General features: G+C 51.5%; 1 protein-coding gene across 9 annotated transcripts in view; it reads left to right on the forward strand.

Annotated features, from left to right (window-relative positions):
* Window positions 1-3,773: 3,773 nt before the first annotated feature.
* The window catches only part of UACA (uveal autoantigen with coiled-coil domains and ankyrin repeats), a 51,002-nt gene continuing 28,875 nt past the window's right edge, over window positions 3,774-25,900 (forward strand). For 6 of the 9 annotated variants that reach the window (XM_027811374.2, XM_055716666.1, XM_055716670.1 and 3 more), the window contains exon 1: window positions 3,774-3,978. In XM_027811374.2, the coding sequence (XP_027667175.2) occupies window positions 3,907-3,978 (72 nt within the window). In that variant the 5' untranslated portion in view covers window positions 3,774-3,906. Of the gene's footprint in view, window positions 3,979-21,174; window positions 21,333-25,900 lie in introns of those variants that run through there. The other 3 variants (XM_055716667.1, XM_055716671.1, XM_055716672.1) reach the window with 1 other exon arrangement.

Genomic DNA, 25,900 nt, shown 5'->3' on the forward strand with positions numbered 1-25,900 from the left:
GTATTGTTTCTAATATTTGTATTTGCATCAGTCGCTACTTTATGACGGTGTCTTATCAAGTATGATCTACGTGTATTAAGTGTAGCATAAAGTTCTGCAATATTAACTTGGAAATGCTGTGTTTCTTTTTAATTTGAAGGACTCCTAGTTAACCCCCATGCATCCAGTTCCAGTGGGTGAAGTGGATTCTCTTTCTCTGGGTTCATTATATAGTCTGTAAGTAGTGATAATACAGAATTCTTGAAAGGCTGCTTCTTAGAAGCCTGAGCCCTGGGAGCACACTTTGTCTGGCTTCTGTTAATCACCTTCCTACTCTAATTCAATTTTATATGCACAGCAGCATCTTAAATGGTAAACTGGAGGGCTGCGAGGTGTGCTGTGAGTTGCACCGCTCCGTCAGGTTGCTTTTTTTAATGTGTGTCTGGAAGTTGTTACAACTTCTTGTGCTCCTGGTTCTTCTCTCGGTGCCATTGTAAAAATCACTGTGGCCAAAGCCCAAGTAGGTGGTTAAGAAATGCTTTTAAGAGAAATGTGAACAAATGCGGACAGGAAAGAGGGTCTGACGCTGCAAAGGTGCCTTGTTTCTTATTTTCATGGGCAGATTTGTGTTGTACTTGGCTTTGACCTCTCTGGATCAGGCATGTAAAGCTTATCTCTCTTCAGGATGTTGCAAGTTCCCTGCAAGCTTATGCACTTTTTCTGGGAAGGTCGCTAATGGAATTGGCTCCGAGCTGCACAGTTACACAGATTACACTATTGTGTAAGTCTGTCCTGTCTAGATTTTGTTTCTTTTCCTTGCTTCCCTGTGTATTTCCCAAGGCAGCTTGTCTGTGCTCAGGCACCATGAAGGTAGGAACTTGCTATTCCAGCCCTCTCAGCTAAACTCTGTCTGGGAGCCATGTCCTGTTTAGATCTTCTAAGTCTTCTCCTGCCCTTAGGCCTATTAAGAAAATCTTCTGTAATGGCTCATTTAGGTCAATTTTACAGTAACTCCTCTCTGTAAACCATGTGCCTGCACGCTTCATTACTGAGAAGGTAATTCCCAACGCAGTAAGAAGGGAAGTCTGCTGGACCAAATTCAGTACGTCGGGTTTGCTTTCTTACTGTGAGTCGGCATCTGCAGGACAGGCTCTGGAGCTCCCCGAGAAGTGGCTTCATCTCCCGCAGACAGCAAAGCATTAAACCCCATCTCACACGCGTGCTGCACCCCTGTGCCAGGAGTGCAGCGCTCTTTGGGGTGTCTATGGGGAAGATGAATGAGGTCTTTGGTCACGTCTATTAAAAGTACTGCATGACTTGGCTGGGGTCTAAGTAGCTATTTCTAGGCAAAATACCAGGTTTTAATCACAGCTGTTATGGCAGGAAACCACAGCGTCTGGGGATCTGAGCACCATTCTGCCACAGGGCTGCTCTGGTGCTGGCGGGTGTGAGTCTGCACCGGCTGCCTCGCAGGGTCCCGCACCCACGCACTGCCCTGAACGCGGGGTGCACCCTACCCAGGGCGACTGCCTGCGTGTAGAGGTGGGAATGGGCTGGCCTGGGCCCAGGGAGGGTGGGAGCAGCCTCAAATTCTTGGTGGTTGGCTCTTGAGGGGGGTGCCTGGACAAGATTCCAGCAGGGCTATGTCCCACCCTCTTCCGCCTGCCTCTGTACCCAGGCACAAACAGTGCAAAATTGATTGTTTTTGTACAGGGCGGTGCTGGCTGAGGGATGGGCTGCTGGAACACAGACCATAATGAACTATTTAAAAGAGCACCAGGGGTCTCTTGTTAAATGGAAAAGAACAATATTGAGCAATGATGTGAGTGGAAGTTGCCATGGAAACTGGGGCAGCGCTGGGGAGCAGCTGCACTGCTTCCGAGGCAGATTCCTACCCGCAGGAATCCACCCAGGGGAGTGCAGGAATCCACCCAGGGAAGCGTAGGGCAGGCACGAAGGCTGGGAGCTGCCACGGGGGCTGGGGGCTCCCTCGCCCAGCTCCGGGCTGGTGGGAGCAGAAGCTCCGGAGCACACAGCTCCAGATGCAGGTGGGTGTGAGATGTGCGCTCCACTCGCTGCCTGGTATTGTTAGAATCACTGTGCCCTCTTCTCAGCGTTTAATGAACAGCTTCATGAGGCTAATTAGCTACTGCTCTTTATTCATCATGGCCATGACCCAGACGAAGAGCCAAGACTGTGTTCTGAGCCTGAACAATGGGTTTATCCTTTGCCAGACTGCCCCGAGAGTGAAAACAACCTTTTGCTGTCGGCATGCTCATGTTGGTAGAACAGCGTTTGTACCTGAGACCTGGGTGGATCCTTCTGGTGATCCTTCAGTTGTTACTTGGGTAAAACTCTTGGAAAACCAAGAGCAGGATGGCCAGCGTGAGGGTGGGAGAGGGGGCTGGGGGTGCCATCCCGCAGCCCACCTAGGCAAGGCCTGTAGCCCAGGAGGGTCACAGAGCTGTGGTCCCCTCGCACGGAGGGAGCCTGCTGTGCTTTCGCAGAACGGTCAGGGTTGGAGGGGTTGTTCCTCCTTTTGCTGCTTCTGTGCACAACTCCTGAGAAATTATTAGATGGGGTTTTTTTACAGGTGCATTTGCGTGTGGTGCAGCAAGTCTCTGCGCGGGGAAGCAAGGCGAGCAGCCAGTTGGAGGCTGGGCCAGCACTGAGGCTTCGTGAGCACTGCAGCACTGGCCCTGTGTCCCCGGTTCAGGGTGTTTCAGGTAAGACACATTTTTGCTGCAGGAGTGGAAGGTTCCCAGGGCTTTGCTCCTGTGGTGCTTGGCCTCCCCACGGAGGGGATGCGCCTGGTGCCGTGTTGCCCTTCTGAGCTGGGAAGCCTCTGCTCCTTACAGCCCCTCCTGGGAAGGGTGAACTCGTTCTGGCCTGAGTCATTAGTTGTTTGCTTTCAGGCAGCAATTTCACATGAAGCTCGAAGCTCAGAGTTAAAGCCTGGCTGAAATACAGGCTGTGTCTCTCTCAAGGTGGAGGGTTAAAACACATGCCTTGTACCCACTTGAATAACAGCCCCCTCTGCTCCAAACAGTGTGGGGCACGTGTCCTGTCCCAAGGCGCAGTGACCTCGCAGCTCCAAGGCCAGACCACTGACAGGGACTCATCCCCCTGGTTAGCTGAGTCTCTTTTGAGGTAGGTATGGGGAAGAGTGAGTGATCAGGGCTGTGCCGGTATCCATGTCTGTCTGGTCCGTGTATCCCTGGAGAGGTGGATGGCGAACTCGGAGCCCTCTGGCTGATCCTAGGGAGGCTGCGTGCACTCATGGGGCCAGAGCTTTGTGTGCCTTAGTGCCACAGACAGGGTTGTACTCGCTGGAGCAGCTGCGGTTTTGGAGTTTGTGGAGAAGGAAGTTAAATGTTTTCAAGTGTAGAGTGCTGGAGCCCAAACACGGTGGCCTGGCAGGGGGGCCTTTGGCAGCAGGGCACCACAAGCCCCATGCTGAGCAGACTGGGAAGAGCCCCTGCCTCCCTCCCGGCACACAGCATGGAGCAACCGAGCCTGGGGGAGCTTAACTGGCCTTTTCCCTCCTGCAGAAGGTGCTTTTACACGTGGAAAATGATTTTATTTAGGAGGTTGTCAATAAGCAGCAATTTATTAACTGTGCCTCTGAGGGTGACCCCAGCTCTGCAGCTGGAAGGCAGTGCTGCGCAGCAGCCGGCATTTCAGTGGTGTGTCCTGCCCCCCGCATTGTTTCGCCTTTTTCCTTCCTTTGCTCCGATCTGCGGGTGATTTCCTGTGCCGTGGGGTGTGCAGGGCTGGGTGCATCCTTGCCTTGTTTTCCTGCTGCCATTTAGAGTCTGCCCAGCACAGCAGCATTTGTGTCAAATGAGACCCTAATGTCCCTCCAGCCTCATGGCGAGTCCCCCGCCATGAGCTCAGCTGCCTCGGCCGTTGCTCTGGCTCCGCAGGATGGACTGGAGAGAGGAGGTAGCAGAGCCCTCACTGCGACTTTGCCCAAGCTCAGCCATGGCATCTTTACAGGTGAGCGCTTCCCCCTGTAAACACTCCCCTGGTGTCCCCTCCAGCCGTGACCTGTGTGCACGGTGTCCATGGTGCTTCGGGCTGTGCCCCCCTGGGGCTGTGCTGCGGTGGGTGCAGGCGCATCACATGGTGGCACCGCGCGTGGCGGAGCTGCCCCACGCCGCTCTGGCTGCCTGGGAATGTGGGGCTGTGCCAGCGTGCCAGGGCTCAGCCCTGCCATGGGTGCGGGAAGGAGCCCACTTTGCCTCCATGCGAGAGATAAGGAGCTTACACTGGGGAATAAAGAGCTAACGGATCCCCCTGCGGGGCTTGAGCCAAAGTCCATTAAGTCTACGTGTGGCTCCCTATTAACCGCAATAGGCTTTTGCATGTGGGCGCTCGCCAGGCTTCACACGCGCTCTAATGCCACATGGGGATTATGCCAAAGCTGTGCCCTACTCACTCCTGTTAATTAGTAACACAAAGTGGAATTAGTGAATTGAACGATGGAGAAACGCGGAGAGGGGAGAGCACCTGCAGAGCGCGCTCCCCCAGCACTCCCGGCCCATCACCCCAAAGGACCTGCTGGTGGCACATTCCCCAGGCAAATGTGGCTCTGAAGCCTCACAGCCCCGCTGCAGGGTCCGCTGCCTTCCTGGGTGTCAGGAAACTGTAACTCTCCAAGTAAATCAGATTTCTGTAGCCGCTCTGGGGCCAGGAATGAGCAGGGGATGCCTAGGTTTGCCAGAAAGTGTCTCCCCTCGAGGATCCTCCATGGCTGCTGCTGGGTGGCACCATTAGATTTCCATTGCCATGGCATTCCCTTTCTCCTTTTTTTTCCTCCTTGGCATCTTACACCAGCTCTGAGAATCTGGAGGCATGGCATATTTGGGGAACAGATATTCCAAGGCACATTGTATTCCTCTGGAATGCCTGGATTTCCTCCTTGCTCCGTTGATCCGGAGCCCACTACGCTGAAAGCTGCAGCGACAGACTGCTGCTGCTCTCTGTGCTTGCAAAGCGTCACCCCAGCCACCCATATCTGTGTGAAGGAGGGAGCCTGATCTGTGGCATAGGAGGCAGAGAAAGGAAAAGACTGGAGTTACTGCCCAGGTGGTCAGGATGTCTGCAGGGGCTCACCTGCATTTGGGGCCGGGAGGGGGCCCTGGGGGCACCCCCAGAAGCCACAGAGGAAGCTCTAGTCCATTAGCCAAGGTCGGTGTCTTTCAAGAAAGATCTACAGCAAGCGAAGGAGGAAGCTAAAGCCCAGCAGGATCAGCAGCCTGGGTGGTTTTCTCTATTGCTTCGTCCAGCTAATATTGAACAAAACCCCCCAGCAGGGGCAGAGGCAGAGGATGGGGAAGGGCAAAGGGCCTCTGCCGCCTCCTGCCCATGAGCAGGGGCTGCCTGCAGGATGTCCCCCACTGCTGGGGCCGCAGGGGATGGACTTTTCAAGGGCATCCTTCCCACAGAAAAATCGCAGCCCACACCGGCACTTTCTGGGAGACGTGGGACGCGGCACCCTGCTGCACTCCCAGCTGGAGCTGCTTGCTGCTGCCCAGCCACAGGTAAAGCTTGGGCTCGCTCCTCTGTGCTGTGCCTGGCCCGCTGCTTGCTTCTGCACAGAAATCACAGTGTTTCTTCCTATTTCTACGCTGTAAGACTGGGAAGGCAGGGGTGGTGATGCATGGATGTGCCTGCAATGTTTAATGCTTTTAAAAATGCACCCTTGCCTGTGTCAGCCTTTGGCTGTGCCTTCCCACCTGTGTGTGACAGGAGGGATGCCTGACATGCAGAACCACTGCAGCGAGTGCCAGCTGCCCACGATTCACTTCCCAAATGGCTTTCCATCACCCTTGAGTCCCACCAGCTGCTCAGTGGGTTTGGGAGCCCTTGGCCAGGCAGCACCCCCCAGCAAAGCATGCGAGTGGAGGGGAGGGCTCCTATGGGAGCTGTGCAACCCCACGCAGATACCAGTCTTTGGCAGGAGGATGAGGAGCACCCATTGTGGTGAGGCTTGCAGCTCTCAGCTCGGACGCTGCTTGTCACCTTTAATTTGCACTGAAGGGTTGCTAAATCCAGAAATGAAGGCTGCTTGCTAATTAGTTCATTCTTTAAAGCAGCCTTTCAGGAGCAACTACATCAGCTGGGAAATGCTTCCTTCTTCCAGGGCTGCAGAGGGATGTCATTACTTCATTAGGTCAGCTAATGGAGCTGGAAAAAAACAAACCCCTGTGCACACTCCCTCCTTGGCATCTCACAGAGATCAAAGCCTGGGTGAGAGCGCGGTGTCATGGGCTGGAAGCGGTGACCAAGACCAGCCCTCCTTCCCCCGGCGCTTTCATTTAGGCTGCTGTGGGGTTTTGTCCCTGACCAGCCAGGGACCCGTGCACTGCAGCCCTGCTTCCTCCCAGGACGCGACATGTTGCTCCTGCTGTGAGCACTGTAAAGAGCAGACTTACTGAGAAATAACATTAATTCCCAGGGCTACCTGGGATTCTGCGGAGCAGCATGAGAAATTTTGTGAAAGGCTGCTGGCAAATTGTGCATCTGAACAGATTCCGCAAATGAAATAGTGCTGTGAAATTTTTAGTTCCTTACTGGTTTTCTTCTCACTCTTTTTTTTCTTCTGCCCTACTCCCTTCTTCCCTTCTGTCCCCAGGGCCACATGGAGGCAGCTGCAGGAAAGCATGTCCGCAGGAAGCAGGGGGGCACCAATGCTTTAGGAAGTTTTGGGTTGTGTTGTTGGGTTTTTAGATTTGGAGAACATTGCGCAAAAAAAATGCTTTCCCCCAAAATTCTTCCTTTTCTAAATGCCAACATGTGGCTACCTGCCACGTCAGAACGAGGTTTCTAACTGCTCCCAAACCTCTGCTAACTCTGAGTGACTTCCCCTGGTCACTATGAAACAGTCTCGTTGGGAACTCCTCACCCCTGCAAAGTCCTGGGGTGGCAGGGTAGCTGCAGGTCTCAGCCTTTCCAACTCCACCAGGCGCCTTTTCCCAGCACGAGACAGCAATGCTGCGGTGGCACAGAGGGGCGAGGCTCCGAGAGCCTGGTGAGGCTGGGAAGCACTCGGCCCCTCATGCATCCCATCAGCAGAGTGGGAATCCTGGCGGTGCTGGACCAGCACAGAAGAGGAGATGTTTTCCCTCTCTGCAGCCTCCAGCTGCCTCTGGGAAGTAAAAGCTCATCTTTGTTTAAACTCCAGTGCACAGGAGCTCTCTGGTGCACCCTGAAGCCCTGCACCAACTCCCCGAAGGTGTTCAGCTGCCCAGGACAGCTTGCGAAAGCGCCCCGCTGCCCAGACATGCCTGCGCATACCTTTCATGAAAGTCTGGTTGCCTTGTGACACTGCCTAAAGCTTTTGTGTGGGCAGGGAGGTGTTCTGTGCCAGGCACGCTGCCGTTTGGGCCTTGCAGCCATACCCTGGCAGCTGCCCTCCGTGCTCTGACATGGACCATTTTCCACCTTTGGATTTTGGGTGCTGGATTCAGCCAACATCCCCAGGAAGGAGGGAGCTGGCCTGCATGGCAGAGATGGGAGAGCCAGACTGCTTGCTGGGGTGGCAGTTAGGGAGTGGGACAAGGTCCACCCAAACTGGTGGGGGCTCAGGGCTGTTCCCCTGTAGGAGGCCAGGGTGTGGGGAAGGGGCTACCTTCCCTCTGTCCCAGAGGTTTTAGAGCCGTACTTGGTGAACACAAACCTGGCTGAGGAAGCCCAGGGTCCCTCGACAGCAAAATGAGGTGATGTTAAAGGACAGAAAAACCCCTAAGCTGCTGCTCTGCCCTCAAAATAGCATCAGTTTCTCAGTTTGGTCCCTGTGCCATTTTGGTGTAGACCTGGTTGGTCGGTTCCTGCGGTGCTTCCCCCTTGCCCAGGCAGGCTCAGCTGGGGATGATGGTGCAGTGTGCCCAGCCTGCCTGCTCCCAGCCTTCTGCTGTGTCACCAGCCAGGAGAGGGGGAGAAGCTGCTCAGCTCGTGCCTGGATGTGTCCCCGTGGGGCTGCATCTGTGGCCCAGGAGGGAAAGCTGCTGGGCAGGGGGGTAATGGAGGATCCCTGCACAGACGCTGTGTGGGACAGCCCTCCTTCCAGCCAGCATAGGGTTTGCCAGGAGTGATGCCTTGGGCAACCACAGCTTTGGGTCCCTGCCCTCTCCATGTTGTTCTGCTCCTGTCTGGAAACGTGTTTGGGAGGACTGGGGGTGGTGGGCAGGGAAGAGGCGAGTGCCCTACAGGCTTCCCCGGGGCTGGCAGAGGTGCTGACATAAAACCGAGGGCTGATGGTCACCTGAGAGCCTGCAGCTGCCTGTCCCCCATGTCAGAGCCCTCAGTGGATTGGGGATGTTGAGGTGAAGCTGGAGAAGCTCGGTAGGGAGGCTGCTTGTGGCTGAACATCTCTCCGTGGTGTCCCAGATGGTTTGTGCCACCAGCTGAGTAACACCCAGGAGGGCATCGGACAGAGGCTCCCATGGGACGGGGCAGAGGCTGGTGGTGACGTGGCCCAGGACAGGGCAGCTGGTGGCCAGGGCACACAGGGCAGAGGGGCACGGGAGGGCAGATGTGCTGACAGTGGGTGCTCTGGGAGCAAAAATACCAGCTGGTCCCTAACTGGGGATGGTTCCTGGCAAAGCTGCTGTGTGCTGTTTCAAGAATTTTTCTCCCGTTGTTGCATTTGTTACTGGTGGACATTGTTGCCGTCACTGTTGATGCTGCAGCACGCTGACGAATGTGACTCTTGCTCATCGGGAGCACTGAGCTGGTGTCCGGTGTTCCCAGCTGCTGCCCTCTCACTGCGGTTTCCTCACATTGGCCCCATTGTGGCCTTACCGGGTCCCTGGCACAGCAGATGGGGGTCCGTGGGTCTCTGGTGAGGTACGGGCACACTTGAACCTGGAAACCCGTGCCTGGGAGATGACACAGTGCATCTACCTTGGCTTCTGGCCCTGCGACAGCCCTCATGTGTGCCCTGAGGGACAGGGAAAGTGGCTTTGGCATGGCAGAGACCAGCCCAGAAGCATCGAACTGTGTGCTGGCTCTGCGGTCAGGGCAGCCACCCCACTGAGCTGTGCGCATGTTATCAGCTGGACACTGCTGCTGCTGCAATCAAAGCTTTTGTTTTTTAATTGGGTGGAGAGTGGAAACCCGGCGTCCCCTTTCTGTACAAACAAGAAAGATTTATTATCCAGGGGCCCAGCTCTCTGAATTGGACTAATGAAGCTCCTGCTCCTCTCTCATCTCATCTTTATTGCTGAGTTCTCCATGGAAATGGGCTGAGCGTCGTCCCAGCGAGCCCCACGGCTGCCCCAGCAGCATTGGCTCTATCAGGGCTGGGGTAGATGTGCCTGAGGCTGCTCTGAAACGGCTCAGAGTTCCGGCTGGCAGAGCTGCTGGCCTGTCCCAACCACAGTGCAGGTCCCACCAGGTGGCTCTGCCTGCAGGGGAAGAGGGATGTGTGCCATGGGGCAGCTGTCGCACAAGTGGAAGGGCTCAGTCTTAATCAGAGGAAGGCAATTGGTGATTTCCATTGCTTTCCCTTCCTCACAGACAGCTCAAGAAAACTCTGTTGTCTGTCAGGCTTGGTTTACTTTTTAAAAATATTATTTCGAAATACCTCTGGAGGGGTCAGAAGGGAGCTCTGGAGTTCCTGCCTGGGTTGTTACAGCTTGCAAAACAACCCCATTGTCTAATTTCTTGAGGCTCCAACACAGGTAATCCGAGGAGTGAAGTGCTTCTCCCCCACGGAGCGTACCTGACGGCAGCCCAGCCCCGCAGACGGGACTGGCTGCAGCTGAAGTTGTTTCCTCTCTGGCTCAGCTGCAGCCCTACGTCAAGCCGTGCCCCTACCACCGCGGCGAGCGGTGCCTGGTGCCTGGATGCTACTCTAGAGGTCAGCAAGCCCTGCTGAAGGCTCAGCTTCTGCCTGGCACAGCTGATGCACAGATGCATGACAACCAGAAAGGCTCGCTCTCTGGTCCGCATTTCTTTAAACTACAAGGAAGGGAAGATTTCCACAGGTGGGGACCTGGGGGCTCTGCAGTCTCTCCTGGCTCCGCTCCAGGTCGCCTCCCTGTGCTCTGGCTTCCTCAGCTGCTGAGCCCTGTCCCCTCCCCAGACTGTGAAGGTGCTCGGTGCTTAAAGGATGGGTCAGCTCTTTGCTTCCAGGTCATGTAAAACCGCAGGGCAGGTCCCTGGTGCTCTCGGCTGCCTGGCATTGCTGCTTCGATGCCTGTTGACATCTAAGGGACACTGGGACAAAACAGGAGAGCTGCATGGCAGGCTCTGGGCTGTGCTGATTTGCAAGGGATTTCCACTTTTCCCTGTTTACTCTCTGGATTGCCTTAAGTACATCAGTGATGCCGTGGGACCCCAGGAGTGAGGAATGCCATTGCTGCCTGAGCTCCTGCCTGCTGCTGGCAGCCCCTGCTGGTCCTGATGTCCTGGTCCTGCCACCAGCCCAGCCCAGGGCTGGTATCTCCACTGTGCCCAAACCAGTGTGACAGGGCTGCCATTTGGGAGCCCTGACACACGCAAACCTCCAAGCCAGCGCTTGAACCTGGCTGGAGGTGAAGGTGATGGTGATCCTCCTCCCAAGGCAGGATAATGACTTGCTTGGACCTTCCTTGCATGCTTCTTGGTCCATCGCTCTCAGCAATTAGCCTTGGGAGTGGCTGGGGAGTAGTTTCTCTTGTTTGTTCTTTCTCACGGGAGTTTCACATCAGAAGCTCTTCCCCGTAATTTGCTCTGATGTGTCTCTTTGCCCCAGCTGAACCTGTGTGGCAGCCGTAACCTCACCTGCCCACAGGTCAAGATGAGTAAAATGCTGGTCCTGCCGTAAAGCCAATGTTGGCAGTGGGTGTAAGGGTCCACAGAGTTTAAGGTGCGGCTCTTCCCTGCTGCTTATAAGGAGCCCTCTGCTTTCCAGAAAGGGCTCTTCTCATCTTCATACAGCAGAAGTACCTCTAGTGCTTGAAGAGTGTCTTGCAAACATCTAGATGCAGCGACACATGCTAGCGTTATTTCTTTTTCATCCTGGGAGAATTAATGATACCTGAAAATTAATTTTGGTTAAGAACTAGTGTGTCACAAAGTGTTTGGGATTTTTTTTTTAAATGAGGAAAAGCCCAGCTATCCCAACTGGTGCCTGAGCCAGTCCTCTGAGCATCTGAGGAGATGAAATCAGCACTCCTGCTACAGGAGCGGGGGAAACTGAGGCAGACAGGGGTAAGAGGAGGTTGGGGAGGCCGGTGCTGGAAGGAGAGCATGCAGTGAGACAGAGACCTCATGGCCAGCAGCATGGTGTGCAGTCACAGAGACCTGCCAGGGGTCAGCTCAGGGACCCTCTTTCTTACCTCTGCTCAGCTCCCTGCATCTCTCATCGCCCAGAGCTGCCGCGATGCTGACGGGCAGTGCTGAAGGCTGTGGCAGTGACGGCGCCAGGTGGAGCTGAGGCGGGAGCACAGCAGGTTTGTCTGGCAGAGCTGGTGTTTGACAGAGGTGACTAAAAGTTTCGGTGGTTGACGTTCAAAACCCCTCCTCTGGATGCTTTGCTGTGACACCCCAAAACCTCCCTTCCCCCATGAGCAGCTGCTGGGGGCTGCTTCGATCAGAGCCCTGAGGCAGCGCGGCACACGGTGCCATGCTGGCATACACAGCCACGCCGGGTGCTGTGCTTGTGCCGCGCTGCCCAAACCATGTAACCAAACGCTGTAGGTGCCCTGAGCGGTGTCTGGTATGTTCCTGCCGACCCTGAGTGGAAACAGGCTGGAGCTATGGGGTGAGAACATTGCACCCATTGGCATGTTTCTACTTTTAACATGTTAAAGATCATGTCTGTAACCTGCTCTAATTTTAAGCTGCAGTATATGTGCGCCGAATTCCTAGCACGGAAGAATGAGTGCAGGTGTAAAATTAGATGTATTATTTATGGGCTGGCGGTTACCAGTGCTCCATCACTAAAAAGTGCAGTGCTCATTCATGTCGGCACTTCTGCCTCCCATGCCTCATACCAATACTGATTTCTTCCCACCCCAGGATTAGCCTGCAGTCAAAATCTTGTTATCCAGGCAGAGGTTTATAGGGAAAGGACACTATTCCTGCGTTTAGGAATTGGTCCATATTAGCATCAGTTAAACATAGTAGCGTTTCATTCTCAGTCACTTTGGCTGGCAAGAGCTAGGAAAGCACGCTTAATCATTGACTGAACGAGTATAAATTATGTGTTTCTAGTCTCTGCCACAGCTGGAGAAAAGATTATGTGAAATAACTAACATGGAAATGTTAATCAGCATTAGCTGTAGTCCAAATTCCATTAAGAGGAATGCTAAATACAGAGGAGGAAAGTGCTCGGATTAGGGTGGCTTGGCAGCGGGCTCTCTTCCTTGATGTTTTGGTCTTGTGCTCCAGCATTTAAACTTCTATTTGAAATACAAGTAATTTTCTCTCCCTCATCAGTACCAACAACAAAAATGTCAAAATATACAGCAGCTGATGTGTGCAGGCAGCCTGGAGCACTCTTCTGAGGACACGTTAAAGCAGCAGCTTGTTAGTGTTAGCATAAACATTCCTGCTAAGGTCTGATCAGCGGGGTTCGGCATGCCAGAAACTTGTGTCATGGAGAGGCAGGCAACTGAATGGGTCTGCATGAAAGACAGTCAGCCTGGATGGTTAATGGGACTCTGAAAGTACACTCGCTTGTTCTCCAGGCCTGAATGTGCAAACCAGGACACAGATCTTATTGTGCAAGCAGAGCACATCCATGTGGACCTGTTGATTTCTCTGAAAACCACATTTTGCTGCAGGGGTTGCCTTGGTGTGCAGAAGTTTGTGGAAGGAAAGGCTTTGTGCCTGAATGTGATCTCCTGAGCTTCTGATATTTTAACACACAGTTATTATTTTGTATTAGACTATTCCGTTGCTAGTTTCAATGCTTTTCACTGCTTGCTTTATCCTGACTCTTGTTTACCAAGTCTTTGTAGTTAGTATTTCTGAAGTTACTCAGGCTCCACCTGTTCTCATGCAAGTTGGAAATGTGGGGAGGAGGTGGCCAGGGAGCTGTCTGCTGTGGAGTGGAACATGATGTGGGGGAAATCCTTACAGCAGAGTTTGCCCCACTCCAGCAAAACTGGAACTGAAATGGATTGGCCCGTGCTTCTAGCCCCCTTCCACATGCTGTGCTGGGCTGCCTGGGCTCTCCAGGGGAGGTGGAAAGGGAGCAGTGCCCTTCGATCGCACACACGTGCTCAACCCCTGCTGTACAGCTGATTGTTCCAAGAGGCACTTGCTGCAGAGGCCACTCCTGAATGCCTCCCAGGCTGTATGCAAGGGGGAACTTGGAAGCCGAAGCTGCCTGTTAGCCCGACAGAGGTTTTTTTATCCATGGAGTTACAACGCAGAATGCTCACTCTACTTCAGTAACGGAGCACACAAGTATGAGCAAATAACAAAATCCAAAAGAGATGAAGACTGACACTGTTTAGCAGGGCTGGAGTCTCACCAGGTAAAATAAGCCCTGAACTTAGGCGCTAGGAGCAGAAGTTGCCCATGTAGCCAGGGAAGCAAGCTCTTCAAGGCCCAGTGAGCAGCCCGTGTGGGATGCTCAGAGGCGTATGTGCTCTCCTGGGGGAGCTGCGCCATCCCAGCAGTGCTGGGAGAGCTCTTGACTGTCGAGACAGTGTCTGGTGTCTGCTTTGAGTGCACCCTGGCACTTGGCACATGCAAAAGCATGTGAAAGGGGCAGAGGAAAGGCCTGTTTTCAGAGTAGTTCTCAGGCTGTTTGGATGCTTTGACCCATGGGTATTTTATTTTCCGCTCTCTTGAAATGACAAAACTTTGAGAAATCCATCCTTGAATAGCTCTTGCAGCACTGCAGCACAGAGAGCAGGCTCACGTTACCAAGCTGCTGAACCGAACAGGCAGGTATTTCAGGCAGCCTCTCTCTGCCTGGTGGCTTTGTCCAGCATGCGGCAGGGAGGCACAGGAATTAGGACACTGTATACCTGCCACCTTCTTCCAGGACTGCTCCAAGGGCTGAGGCCTCTGCTCTACAGCTAGATCAACTCCTGGATTACAGATTACAGCGTACAGATTGCTGTCTAGCATAAACCAAAACTCTTTTCCAGAACTAAATCACATTCACAGGAAATTCACACCCCATTTGCCATCAGCCAGCATCCAAGAGGGAGCAGTAAATGCAGGCAGAAGATTTGTTTTGCAGGAGTATCGTGAAATCAGCAGGTGCAGGAACTGCGAGCTGACAGCTGTGTGCCAACCTTGCAGGTCACCCCAGGCACTCCTGCTCTCCCTGTGTTACCCCAAGGCATTGTGCATCCCGCAGCCACCTCCCCTTTCTCCTCTCCTGCAGCTCCCTTCTTGCTCCCTCTGTGAACCCCAGGCTGCCCCTGGTTTTGCTGTTGCAGGTTCAGCTGCTATCTCAGCACAAGGCAGGATTTCAAACTCTGCTGTTTTCCAGCTGATCAGACCAGATGGAGAGCAAAGTATGGCAGAGATAATGAAGCTATTTTGCAAGGCCTGGAGAGCTGTGTGGTGTTTCTCTGGCTTCAGGAGACGCTGCTGTTCAGGATTATTGTGGGAGACGCTGTGGTTGCTATTATTACATTGCAAATCCATGCCTGGCTGGTTGCTAACCTGGGACCCTGCTTGCTTTGCTCATCAACCTAAAAATGAATCAAGGATCTCTCCTGTGCTGACAGGCATTCCCCAGAGGGGACACAGTGTGAGGGAGCTACTGAAGGTCAAGGGGCTTCGGTTTCACTGTGGATCCCTTTGAGTTTAAACAAGGCTCGGAGCTGTTGATGGTCCAGCCCCAGACATCATACACATAAGGATAAGAAGCTTAGGAAGAGCCTTCCCTTTGCTACTGACTCCACAAAGTTAAAGCTTTGGAAACCGCAGCTGGTGTTGCCTAGGTACTCTGGTTTCCAGTGTAGCCAGACAGCAAATCTCCAGTCAGGATGGAGGATGGGCTAATGACAAACAGCTATTTGAGATGTTTTCCTCTGAACTGGGCTGGCTCCTCATATACAAAACATCGTCTCCCTGAAGACCTGTCTGCAGTTCTGCTAGTGTTCAGATGGATTTGCACACTATACATTCCCACAGACACACATTTTTCTCTCTCTTTCACTGCAAACAAATCAGTTGTTAAACCAGAGCATGGTTACTCCCTGGCTAGTCTGTTCTATCAGATGCAGGAAGGCATTCAGGTCTGGTTAAGTTCCTTTTGATCTTTACATTCCTCTTAGGCTCCTTATCACTTCTCTTTGTCCCTTCTGTTTGTCTGTCCTCCCTTTACCCGTATTTATGGTAAGGCTGATTGTGACCAAATCAGTTCATGAGTGACAGGGCTTTGTCTTGCCATTGCTATTTCGCTCAGTACAGCCCCAGAAGCATTGGTCCAGGCACAGAGCTTACTGGTGCTCCCTTTGCCTCTGCTCTGAGCAGTCAGATGCGTGGCTGCTGGGCAGCAGGTCAGTTTAAGAGCCTGCCAGAGTGAAACAGCCCCTGCAGCTTTCCTTCAGCTCTCTGCTGTAAGCCAGCCCATGGATGAGGTGCTTTTCAGGGAGTGCTTACAGGATGAGTTCAGGATCTCCAAGTTTCCAGATGCTTGTTTCATGTTTTCTGCCTCCACAGCCGTTCCTGAACTGCTTTGCTAATCCACTGGGCCTTGCGGGGCTACCGCGGGCTCTTGGTCTGCACGCTGCTGTTTCACTCTCCACAGATTTGCCCAGGGTACTGTGGCATCCCGGGGGGCCCCCGGACAGAAGCTGCTGTGTTACAGGAGCTGCATTATCTAATTGAAGCTCCTGCCTACTATCACTGATAAACACAGGCAGCAGAAAACCTTACTTTTGGTGGTGGTGTGGGGAACCAGAATCTAGCACTGATGATTTCCTGATGTGTGTGTGAATGCGAGAAGATTTTGGTATCCCTTGCACCCACTTCTGTTTCTAATTCTGGCTACACAGCATTTACATCCTTGACTATGACCATAGTGTGTGTTACACACAGTTCAATCGCAGCTTTCTGGGGGAACACTGCAGTCTGTCATGCTGCCTTTAGTTTCACTTGGAAATTCAGCTCCTTTGTGCTTATTGGAATGTGCTGCTTAATTAATGTAATTTATGACACAGATGCTGCAGACCACAGTGTTAAAAACACAGGCTTACGGGCTGTTTCTCAGTGCTGTTTCTTCATCACTATTTCACTTCTCTGAAAACATACTTGCTTTCTCTCAGCAACAGAGGTGCTTGACAAGGCTTGGAGACCCAAGATAAGATGCTTTAACATGCACATCTTACCTAGCAATATTTCAAAATCTTCCCCTTACAACGGGAACTAGAGTCCCATGAAAACTGTTAGCCACTTTCTTGCAAACATGTGGTAAAAACTGAGGAGCTGTTCTGTCTTAGTCTTCATCCACAACCTGAGCTTTACCCAGTCTTGCTGCCAAAACAGATTCCCTTCCTTTGGGGTGTGATCTTCTTTTGGGGTGTGTTTTAATCAGTAACGAATGCACAGGACAGCTTGTTCTGTTGGCTGGCTTGGAGGTAGGCAGCAGCCCTAGTTTCTACACCCACTTCTGACCTGACGTACGGCTTTGGAAAGTTGTATCCCACCTGTTCCCATTCCCACTGCTGTCCTCCTGGTTATGCACGGGCAGTCCGTCATGACGGGCTCAGTCTGGGCACTGTGCTTCATGTGCCGGGCTGAGTGTTTCCTGTGACTGTCAGGCACTGTTCTGAAATAGCCGCTAGCAATAAGCCAGAGCAGCCAAGTTGGCAGCCGAGCTTTTGTCAAATCCGGCTTCCAAGAGGCTGGCACACGCTTTGTTTTTTCCTAAGCTCGGCATCGTGCCAGACTGGTTCAGGAGCACAATGTGTAAACACTGGCTGCATGGAGGCTTCCGTCTGAACATGTTTTCTCCCTTCTCCCTTTCTTGGAACGCAGAACCTGCCTCTGCCAGATGCAGCGCATCCAGTGGTGAGCTTGCGCATGAGACAGGGTGTAAGATGCCCTAAGAGAACAAGGCCTTGCTGTACCCCTGCAGTGAAAACTGTGACACTTCATGAGTTCAAGAGCAAAAGGAGATAAAATTATATCCTACTCCATGCGTGTGCCTGGCATGGAGATTAATTCATTTGGATGATTAAGACAGCAAGTGATGCAGAAAGTGGCTGGGTAATTTAATGACCCAGGTAGAAATGGAAAGCGAGGAGCACATTTCCCTTTCAGTCATGTTGGGGTTTGATTTTTATGTCCTGTTACAAAGTGACTGAGAAGCCAAATGCCTGGAGAAGTGTAATATATTCAGACTGATCTACTTTTCTATCTTATAAAATAGCTGAGAACCTAAGTTTGTTGAGACTCTTATTGGAGACAGATGTTGCCATGTGGTGGTTTGTTTAGAGGGTGCTCCCCAGCCAGCTCCCTGTGTGGCTGCAGGGAAGATGTCACCAAGCATAGGTGGAGGTCCTGGAATCACAATCCGTACAGAAACCCACGCTCAGCTGTCTGCTGCTCACGAGCTCAGAAGGTTGGTATCATCTCACTTGGTGTGCATGACCACCTAGCTTTGTGCTAGTTTGTGACTCCGATTCAAATACTTCTTGAACTCTGACTGCAGGTAGGAGAATTGCACAAATGGTGCTCCTCTAAGAAAGCAGGAATACAGGCTTTGGTAACTCTGAAAAAACCTCCACCACGGTGAAGCTATTCCTTCCTCCTATCTCACTGTACAGTTTGACTCCAATTGGTTTGTCTCGACTGCTAGACGTGCAGGCCAACACTGCTTCTATTTCAGGGGAACTTGCCAGAGAATAATTAGATTCCAGGCCTGTAAAAGGACCAGCCAGCAGATTTTGCGTGCCATTAACTGAGTACTTATCACACAAACATTGTTGGAATAAACATACCCTTTGTTGTGCTGCTGTAAGTGACGGTTGTCACAAAAATGAAATGTTTGAGCAGATACAGAGCGTGATAGTTCCTGAGCGACATAAGCTGCTTGCTTAGATCAGATTTTAGCCATGGTTACTGAAACGGCACCAAGTGTGTATCGGTGCACGCAGCTCTGCCATGCTCAGCAGTACTTTGGCAGTCCCCGTGGCTGGCCACCCATGGCAGTGGGGAGTGTGACAGCAGCTACCGTGTACAAAGTATTGCTGATGCATGAGCATGGGCATCCACCAAACCCTAAGCTGGTGTACAAGGAGACGTATAGTCAGCATCATTGTCCCAAAGAAACCTGTGGTTTGAAGGATAAAGTCAGAAAGAAAGAAATAAGTGGAGTTGGGGAGGTAGTGGAACAATCTCCAGCCAGAGCTCCATATTTCCATTCAGTCTCTGTTTGTCAGCAGTGAAGTGACCTTATCTAACCACCCTCAGGTTGTGCTCTATTGTTTGTGCCCACGCAGAGCAAAGACAAGCCATAGCAGACTGGCTTGTATTGGCTCATATCACTTGCAAGAGAGCTGGGAGAAAGTCTAGCCAGACAAGTAGGAATGAGGCGATAGAAGCCAAAAAACAGTGATGGTGCGAGCGCACTGCAGAACAAATGAGGATATATCTAGCTAACAGGCAGAGAGCGGATGGGATGTGGAGAGGAGTGATGTAGTGGGAACTACATGCCAAGAATCTTAACAGCAGCAGCTTGAATTAATTTGGAGAGCAAAGTGAGAAGTCCAGAGAAAAAGGCTGTAGTAGTTGTGTCCAGAATCAGGGAATAGTTTTGGCACCATGGTCAGAGGAAGGGCCAGAGCATGGCCATCTGTCCAGACTGTGCTGCTATGGACTGGCTTGGACTGGAGAGTCAAAGGTGAGAGCTGCAGTACGTGCTGCTGAGGCAGTAAGATTAGCTGGGTTCCCTCCTGAATCTGTACAGCCTGGATGCCAGTCAAACGTACAAGTCAGCCCCTAGTAATTTAACGTGAAACATCTTGTTCTTGTGCTGACACATGCAGCGCTAGTGCTGAAAGATGGTGTTCAGATAGCGAACTTTCTGCTTTGACAGAAGTGAAAAAAGGGGAAGGCTCCACTCTAGCTGACCTGGCTCATCGCACTTACCCTGCACAGAGCTGGCTACTGAGAAACATGGTATGAATGGGACAAGCTTCACCCATGATCAGCTCCAGCCAGAGAAAGCTGGTTCACAAGGCAGACGCAGTCCTCTTACTGCGGTGGCTGCTGAGCCTTCAGAAGAGCAGACACCCAGCTGGTTGGTGCAAACATATGTATTCATGTGATCATCTAGGGACAGGGAACAGCACTAGAAATGGTTGAGCACTCAGAACTGCTATGTGCAGCTTCTCGGCACTGACATGATAGCAAGGAGTTATTTTTAAATTTCGGCTTTCCCTTGTACTGGAGTGACTCAGAAGGAACTTCCTTTAAACAACAGAAATTTGGTGGAAGGAGGAGAAAGCTACTGCTGTTAGCTTGGCCCTGAAAGTCAGAGAGTATTTTGTAAAGCTGAAATTTTTGGTAATAAAAACTTACTTTTAATGAACCAACTATTTTCTGCGACAACTTGGCAGACAACGGTTCTGATTTGAGCAACTCAAACCAGTTCATCTGCCCCAGGTTAGACTGGTGCTGGGGCTTAGCTTTGTGCTTGGATTTGTGAGTGGACAGGAACACGGCTGTCTCATGTTTGTGCAGATCCTTACTCAAACACCCTTTTGAGGTGCTGTGGCTTGGATGCGCTCTAGGAATTTGCTTTTTCAATCTTGTACCTTCAGCTAAAGGAAACCGCTGCTTGTATTGCCATGGGTAGAAAATAACCAGAGAATCCTGATCTCACCAGCTTCCAGCTGCTGCTGTCGTTTTACCCACCGCATCACTTTGATTTTTGCCAGGGTTCAAAGGGGACTTAGAGGCCTTTGAGAGCTGAAGTGGTGCTGGCTGACTGCACGACAGAGGTGTTGAGAAGTGTTGGCTTCTGCTCTGAGGAGATGCTGGTCTTTGAGCTTCTGTCAGTACCGTGAAAGCGTGGAGGCATCCACAGGGGGAACGGAGGTGGTTCCTGAAAGGAGGGAGGTTGCCTGAAAGCCTGGCTCTTTAAGGAGAACCCCAAACCCATTAAACGGCATTCAGAGCATGAACATAGTTTCTCCAAAGAGTTCAAATGTCAACTTAATCCCTTTTAGAGGAGGTTAAGCTGGAGGCTAGACTGCTCTGGGGAAGGTTTTCATTTTGGAGCATGCTGGTGCTTCTCAGCAACCCCAATGTGCACAAAATGATAGTATATAAAGGCACCAGTTTCCCTCTCAGCAGGTCACCTATAGAGAAAGTGTTTGAATACGTGGTTTGCCTGAAGTGATTAAAAAGCAGTGACATTTACCTCAAGCTCTTCTTATATTACATACTTTGATTGAATAGGTCCAATCCACCTGTAATAATCAAAGTTCTAAGAGTTTAAACGCAATCCATGGGTTGTAATTAGTCTCAAAACTGTGCATGACCTTAAACTTCCCAGTGCTGTGCCACTGTGTGTGACAGGGCTGTGAGTAATGTGATGAAAAGGAGATGCTAAATAGACTTCGGCCTGAACAAAGCTGTGACCAAAACAAGCAAACTGCCACCCTCAGACATTCCTTATGCAGAAGCAGAGTTAATTACATTGTTCTAAATGCTGCCTCTACTCAGCTTGTAAGATCTCTTGCAAATAAACATCTCCTTTATTAAGAGGGAGGATGTTTGCAAAGCCAGCGATCCGCTTGCATATTCTGCCCCTGGCAAGCATGCGCCAGGCTCCTACCCGCTCCCTCCTGCCACCAGGCCTGGGAGCTCTGCCCTCTCTCCCCACCCCGGCAAGCCCGGCGGTATGGAGGCGGCGTATTCCCGGGGGCAGGCCCCCACGGCAGGGCAGCCCTGCCCGGGCCCCACAGCACAGCACGGCACGGCAGGGCACGGCAGGGCAGGGTAGCCCTCTCTGTGGTGCCTCTGTGGTGCCTCTGAGGTGCTCCCTGGCGCCAGCGCGGCGTCATGTGCCGCTGCCCCGCCCGAGGCGCGCCCCCTGGCGGGCGGGCGACTCCGCAGGGCCAAAGCTCCACCTCAACCACACCACTCCCGCCCACACCCCCTCAGGCGGCCCTTAAAATGAGGAAGTCCCTCCCCCTCTTCCGCCTGCTGATTGGCCGCGGCTCCCGAGGGGCAGGTGGTGATTGGTTGCGACTCCCCGGTGGGCGGGGCGGCGGGCAAGGGGTGCCGCGGCGGGCGGGGGTCGGCTCGTCCCGGCCGTGGCGGCGGCGGGTACGCGTCGCGGGGCCGGTACCGGCCCGCCCGCCCGGGGCCGCGCCATGAAGAGCCTCAAGTCCCGCCTGAAGAAGCACGAAGCGGTCATCGGGGGCAGCGCGGTGGGTGTGGGCAGGGCTGGGCCGGGGGTAGAGGGGAGGGAGAGGTCCCCTCAGAGGCCGGGGGGCGTGCGTTGGCGGGCTGAGGGCCCGGGGGCATCTGTGAGGGCGGGCTGGGGGCTGCTGAGCTCTGGTGCTTTGGGGGCTGAGCCCCCCGGGGGTTCCCAGGGGATGGGGCCGTGGGGGCTGAGCTCCCCGGGGATGGGGCCGTGGAGCCGAGCTCTGCGGGCGGGCAGCGGGCATGCGGCTCCGTGGGGATGTAGGCTCGGACAGGGACCTCCGGGGTGGAGGGTGGGCTCTGCTGGGGCGTGCTTGGGCGGTAAGGCTGGGGAGCTGAGGGGTGATCTCTGGGGTTGGATAGGGCAGGGGGCCTGTGGGTCTGGGGGGTGCTCGGGGGCTGGGCTGTGAGGAGCAGAAGGGGCCGGGCAGGTGGGCGCTGCGAGGGGACAGAGCACAAGGAGCCGCGGGGCTTTGGTGGGGGCGGAGAGCGGGAAAGAGGGTCAGCGGGGTCTGTGGGGAGCGAGCTGTCGGGGGTAGCTCCACGGCTGCCCCCTGGCCCACGGGAGAGCTGGGCTTCAGCGAGTTGGGGGTCTGCTGTGGGAGTGGGGGTCCCTTGGGGGTGGAGTGCAAGGGCTGAAGGGGCAGGCAGCGAGCCCCCGGCGGGGTCTGTGCGTGGGGAGAGGCACAGCGGAGAGGGGATCTCTCAGGGCTGGCGTGGGGGTGAGAAAACGCACCACGCCTGACACCCAGCCTCCTGTTCAGGCTGCCCCAGATGACCTGCAGCTCGGAAAACAAGCATGCAAACGCATGTTACCTCTGCTTTCTGTTCGGCTTTCTGGCTCCAGCAGAAATTAACACCTTTCTTCCCCCCTCCCTGCCCCCGTAAGAGCCTTGGGAGCCAGTGCTGAGCTCTGACTGGCACCCTGCCCTGGGGCTTGCCCAGATATGCGAGCATGGCATTGTCAGTGGCTTGTTCAACATTAGTAATTTCTGTGGCAAAATCAGAGCATTTATCCCAGTGCACAGGAGGAGGATTTGCTTGGAAAGTGGATAAAAAGCTTTCAAAGTGGCTAGGGGTTTGAAAAAACCACACAGATGTGGTTTCTGATCATCCAGTCTGGAAAACTGGGCTTGGGGGGGACGCAGCCTCTGGAAGTGAGGTACCTTTGTACTGGTGCGGTTGTCTGTGTCTTGCTCTCTATGGCTTCCAAAATATAGGCTAGTGTTAACTAAGTTTAAATGGCTCTATTGGTTTTTATTTTTACCTCATTCAGATGACTTTTTGTGAGAGAAGTCTCTGAGGAAAGTTATATTTGGAAATTACTTTGGTAAATAATCTTTAATTGTGACCATTCGGTTAATGCTTCCCTGAGAGTCTGCTGTGGCAGTTGCACACCTAAGCTGCTTTGCTAAACTTGCCGGTGGCTACGTGGAACAGCGGAAAAGGGCAGGTTAATACGACACGCTGACTTTTGTCGGTTGTCTTTTAAGATATTAGCTATCTTTAAAATAATCCTACACGTTTGCCTTGGATCTGAAGCTATTACTTGAAAATAATAGCTCATTTGAAAGATACGTAGATATTCAGGCTTGTAAACTGCTGACTGAACTCATTGGACAAAATGACAGCTCCATGTAGAAGTGCATCATCGTGCTGAACACTTCACTGTGGAAAGGAGTGATTCAGAAGTCTGTTATGATAATTTGGCTGGCACTGATTTATGTTATTCATTAGTTGTCCTATACTTTAGGTTTACTTTGAAATAATAAACAATTTTACAATAATCAAATTTCAACAAACACTGACAGCATCCATATTTTTTTAATAGATATGGAGATTTTGCACTTCCATAGGTGGAGGCTCAACAAGCATTCCTTTCAAAGTAGGTTTGAGCAGTCTAAATACTTTAAGAGCTGAAGTTATTCTAAAATATATGAAGGGAAATGACTTGAAGTGTGATCCTTTAAGTACATCATGGGTACAAAACCCAGTTTTTATTTCTCCTACTTATTGCATATCTTGGTTACATGATCACTCCACTGGCTAATAGAAAAACTTATAACCTTTTGTGTGGGAGGAAAAAAGTTTATCCACATAGGTGGGTGTTAATAGTGAAGCTGAAGGTTGGGGGGATGAGTGGGTAAAGCCATATCTCTGTTTCCAGCTGCTGGGGAAGGAGGGGAAGTGGGTGGGAATCCTGCCAGTGTGAGCTCTATAGATCCTGCTTGAAATGAATGTAAGAGTTGCCTGTTTGAGAAACTTCATCCCTCTCTCCTGTCCCCACCCAGTGCTATTTCCTGGGGGGTGGAAAGAAGCTTAATCCCTTCATGCTTCTGAAAATTTTCCTCCAGGTTAAGATAACAGTTATTGCCTTCTGTCTTCTCGTGGTGATCTTTTGGAAGCTGCTTTATTACCTTGTGATGGAGGAAAGCCATGAAAAGCAGCAGAATTCCACAATTATCCAGAATATTGTGTCTGAAAATGGAATTATCTGGTTTTGCCAGTTCCAGCTGGCTGATGGGGCTTGGAAAATAATCTAAGCAACCTGTTCAGTAACTTCAGTGCTCTGAATAGTGAGACAAATGCCTGTCATTTGCAGTAGTGTAGGCTGGAAACTTTGACACCAGGTTCTGTGTAGTATGAAGCCTTGAGGGCATGGTCTTCACTTTGTAGGAGATGGTGCCTCATTCACCAACATTTACAAAATAGATTTTAATTAATGTAGTCGATCTTATCTGGGTGACCACAGCAGCACACACTACTAGTATTTCTGAGATTCTGAAATACATGCTGATATTATAAGTGTAGTTCTGTGATCCAGTTTGTGATTGGGATATGTGTTTTTCCAATAAAGTTAGAAATTCTGTCTGTAGTTGTATATAGAAGAAGCAAATATGAAATGCTCATTGGTTTGTTTTTCTTGAGAAGATGGTTGGGGAAAGATTGGTTTCTTGTTCTACAAAGTTATTTTTGTTTCAGGCCTTTGCTAATTGACTTTCCTTAGTGTGATTCTAACTGTTGGGCTCTGTGGTGGGGGGAAACATTACCTGCTTATTTCTTTAACACTTAAGAAATAGCTGTGGAGGCGTTCTGTTAAATTTGAGGTGCCTTATCTTATTAATGTGGGGGTTTTAACCTTTCTGCCCTTTGTGATGAGGTCTGGAATTTAGGGAAGGGGGCTTCTGGACTGCTTGCCAGAGCGTGGCTGCTTACTTGAGATTCTTGGCAGTGCTTGGAGCACAGCTGGAGCTGTGTCCCTGAACAAGTGGCAGGTCTGCATCTCTTGGGAGTTGTTTGTATCCCAAGATAAGACTTCAAAGATTGAGCTGGTGTGAGATACGCACGCACTTCAGAAATCGGCAGCGCTGCCTGGAGCACCTGCAAGTAATGAGAATGAGCAGATGTGAAACCATGTGAAAACCTCTACCAGTCCTTTCTCCTCTGGGAAAAGTAATGTTGGATTTTTTTTTTAATTAAGAGAAACTGAACATCATATATAATTAGCGGAAACCATTGTGCAAGAAACAAAGGTAGACATCTGAGCACTTGCCCTGGTATGATGATCTGTGATTATTATATTAATATCTGAACAAGTTCTGTGGTTAGTGACAGCTGAACTTATTTAAGGTTGCGTTAACACTTTTTTTCCTGTGGAGACTGCCCAGTTCTGTTAAATGGATGACTTTTCCTCTGTAAGGAGTGGAACTTCGTAGGTTGACCCAATACACAACTAAACAACTGCTACTGCCCTGTCAGCACCAGAGATGGGAGGTACCACCTCCTGTTCTGATCTGACCCTTTTTATTGAGGGAATGGAAGAATACTGTTTGTTGTCTGAATTTGCTAATTAATCAGCAACACTGTATCTTTGTATGTACTGCAGAGTAATTTTGTTAAAATTGCCTTGTAGCACCAGTCTGCTGTAGAATACACCGTAACGGAAGGAATGGAGTAAAAAAAATAGATGTTTGGTAACCTAGTTTTAATGACTAAGTCTCTTCTGTGATGAACTCCTTAAGTAAAAGAAAAAACTTGTGTGGCTAGTGGCACACATCAGTTTGTAAATGAGCAAGACTTTTGTGGTGTTTTGTCATGGCTCTGCTCTTTGCAAAGACAGAGCAGTGTTTGTCAGCCACGCTGATCACAATGCTATGACCGATCAGCAGAATTTTTCCAGCATTGCTGCTGTTGACCAGAGCAAAGTTGCTCTTCCCTCTCCCCTACCTCCCTCGCATCTGCTGTGGGCAACCTAAGGTGACTTTACAATGCCATCTTCAGGCAACGCAGCCAAGAATCAACAGCACTATAATATTAAAATATCAAGCCCTAGACTGACTGTGGTTATTCTTTAGAGTACGTTTGGGTTTCAGGAAGCTTTATTAAGGCTTGTGCTAATGTGTGTTCCTTGGGGGAAAAAAAAGCTTTGTGATTCATTTGCATTTATTAAATAGAATTAGGTGCTTGTTTGTGTGATGTTTGTGGTTGATGTTGAAGAAACATGAGGTTAGTCAAGACGGGCAGTTTGTGGTTCAGCAAAAGCTTTGTGGTGCAGTTTCTTTACAGGTGCATT

Source organism: Falco cherrug, chromosome 7 (genome assembly GCF_023634085.1).
Source record: "Falco cherrug isolate bFalChe1 chromosome 7, bFalChe1.pri, whole genome shotgun sequence".
Classification (NCBI taxonomy): Eukaryota; Metazoa; Chordata; class Aves; order Falconiformes; family Falconidae; genus Falco; species Falco cherrug.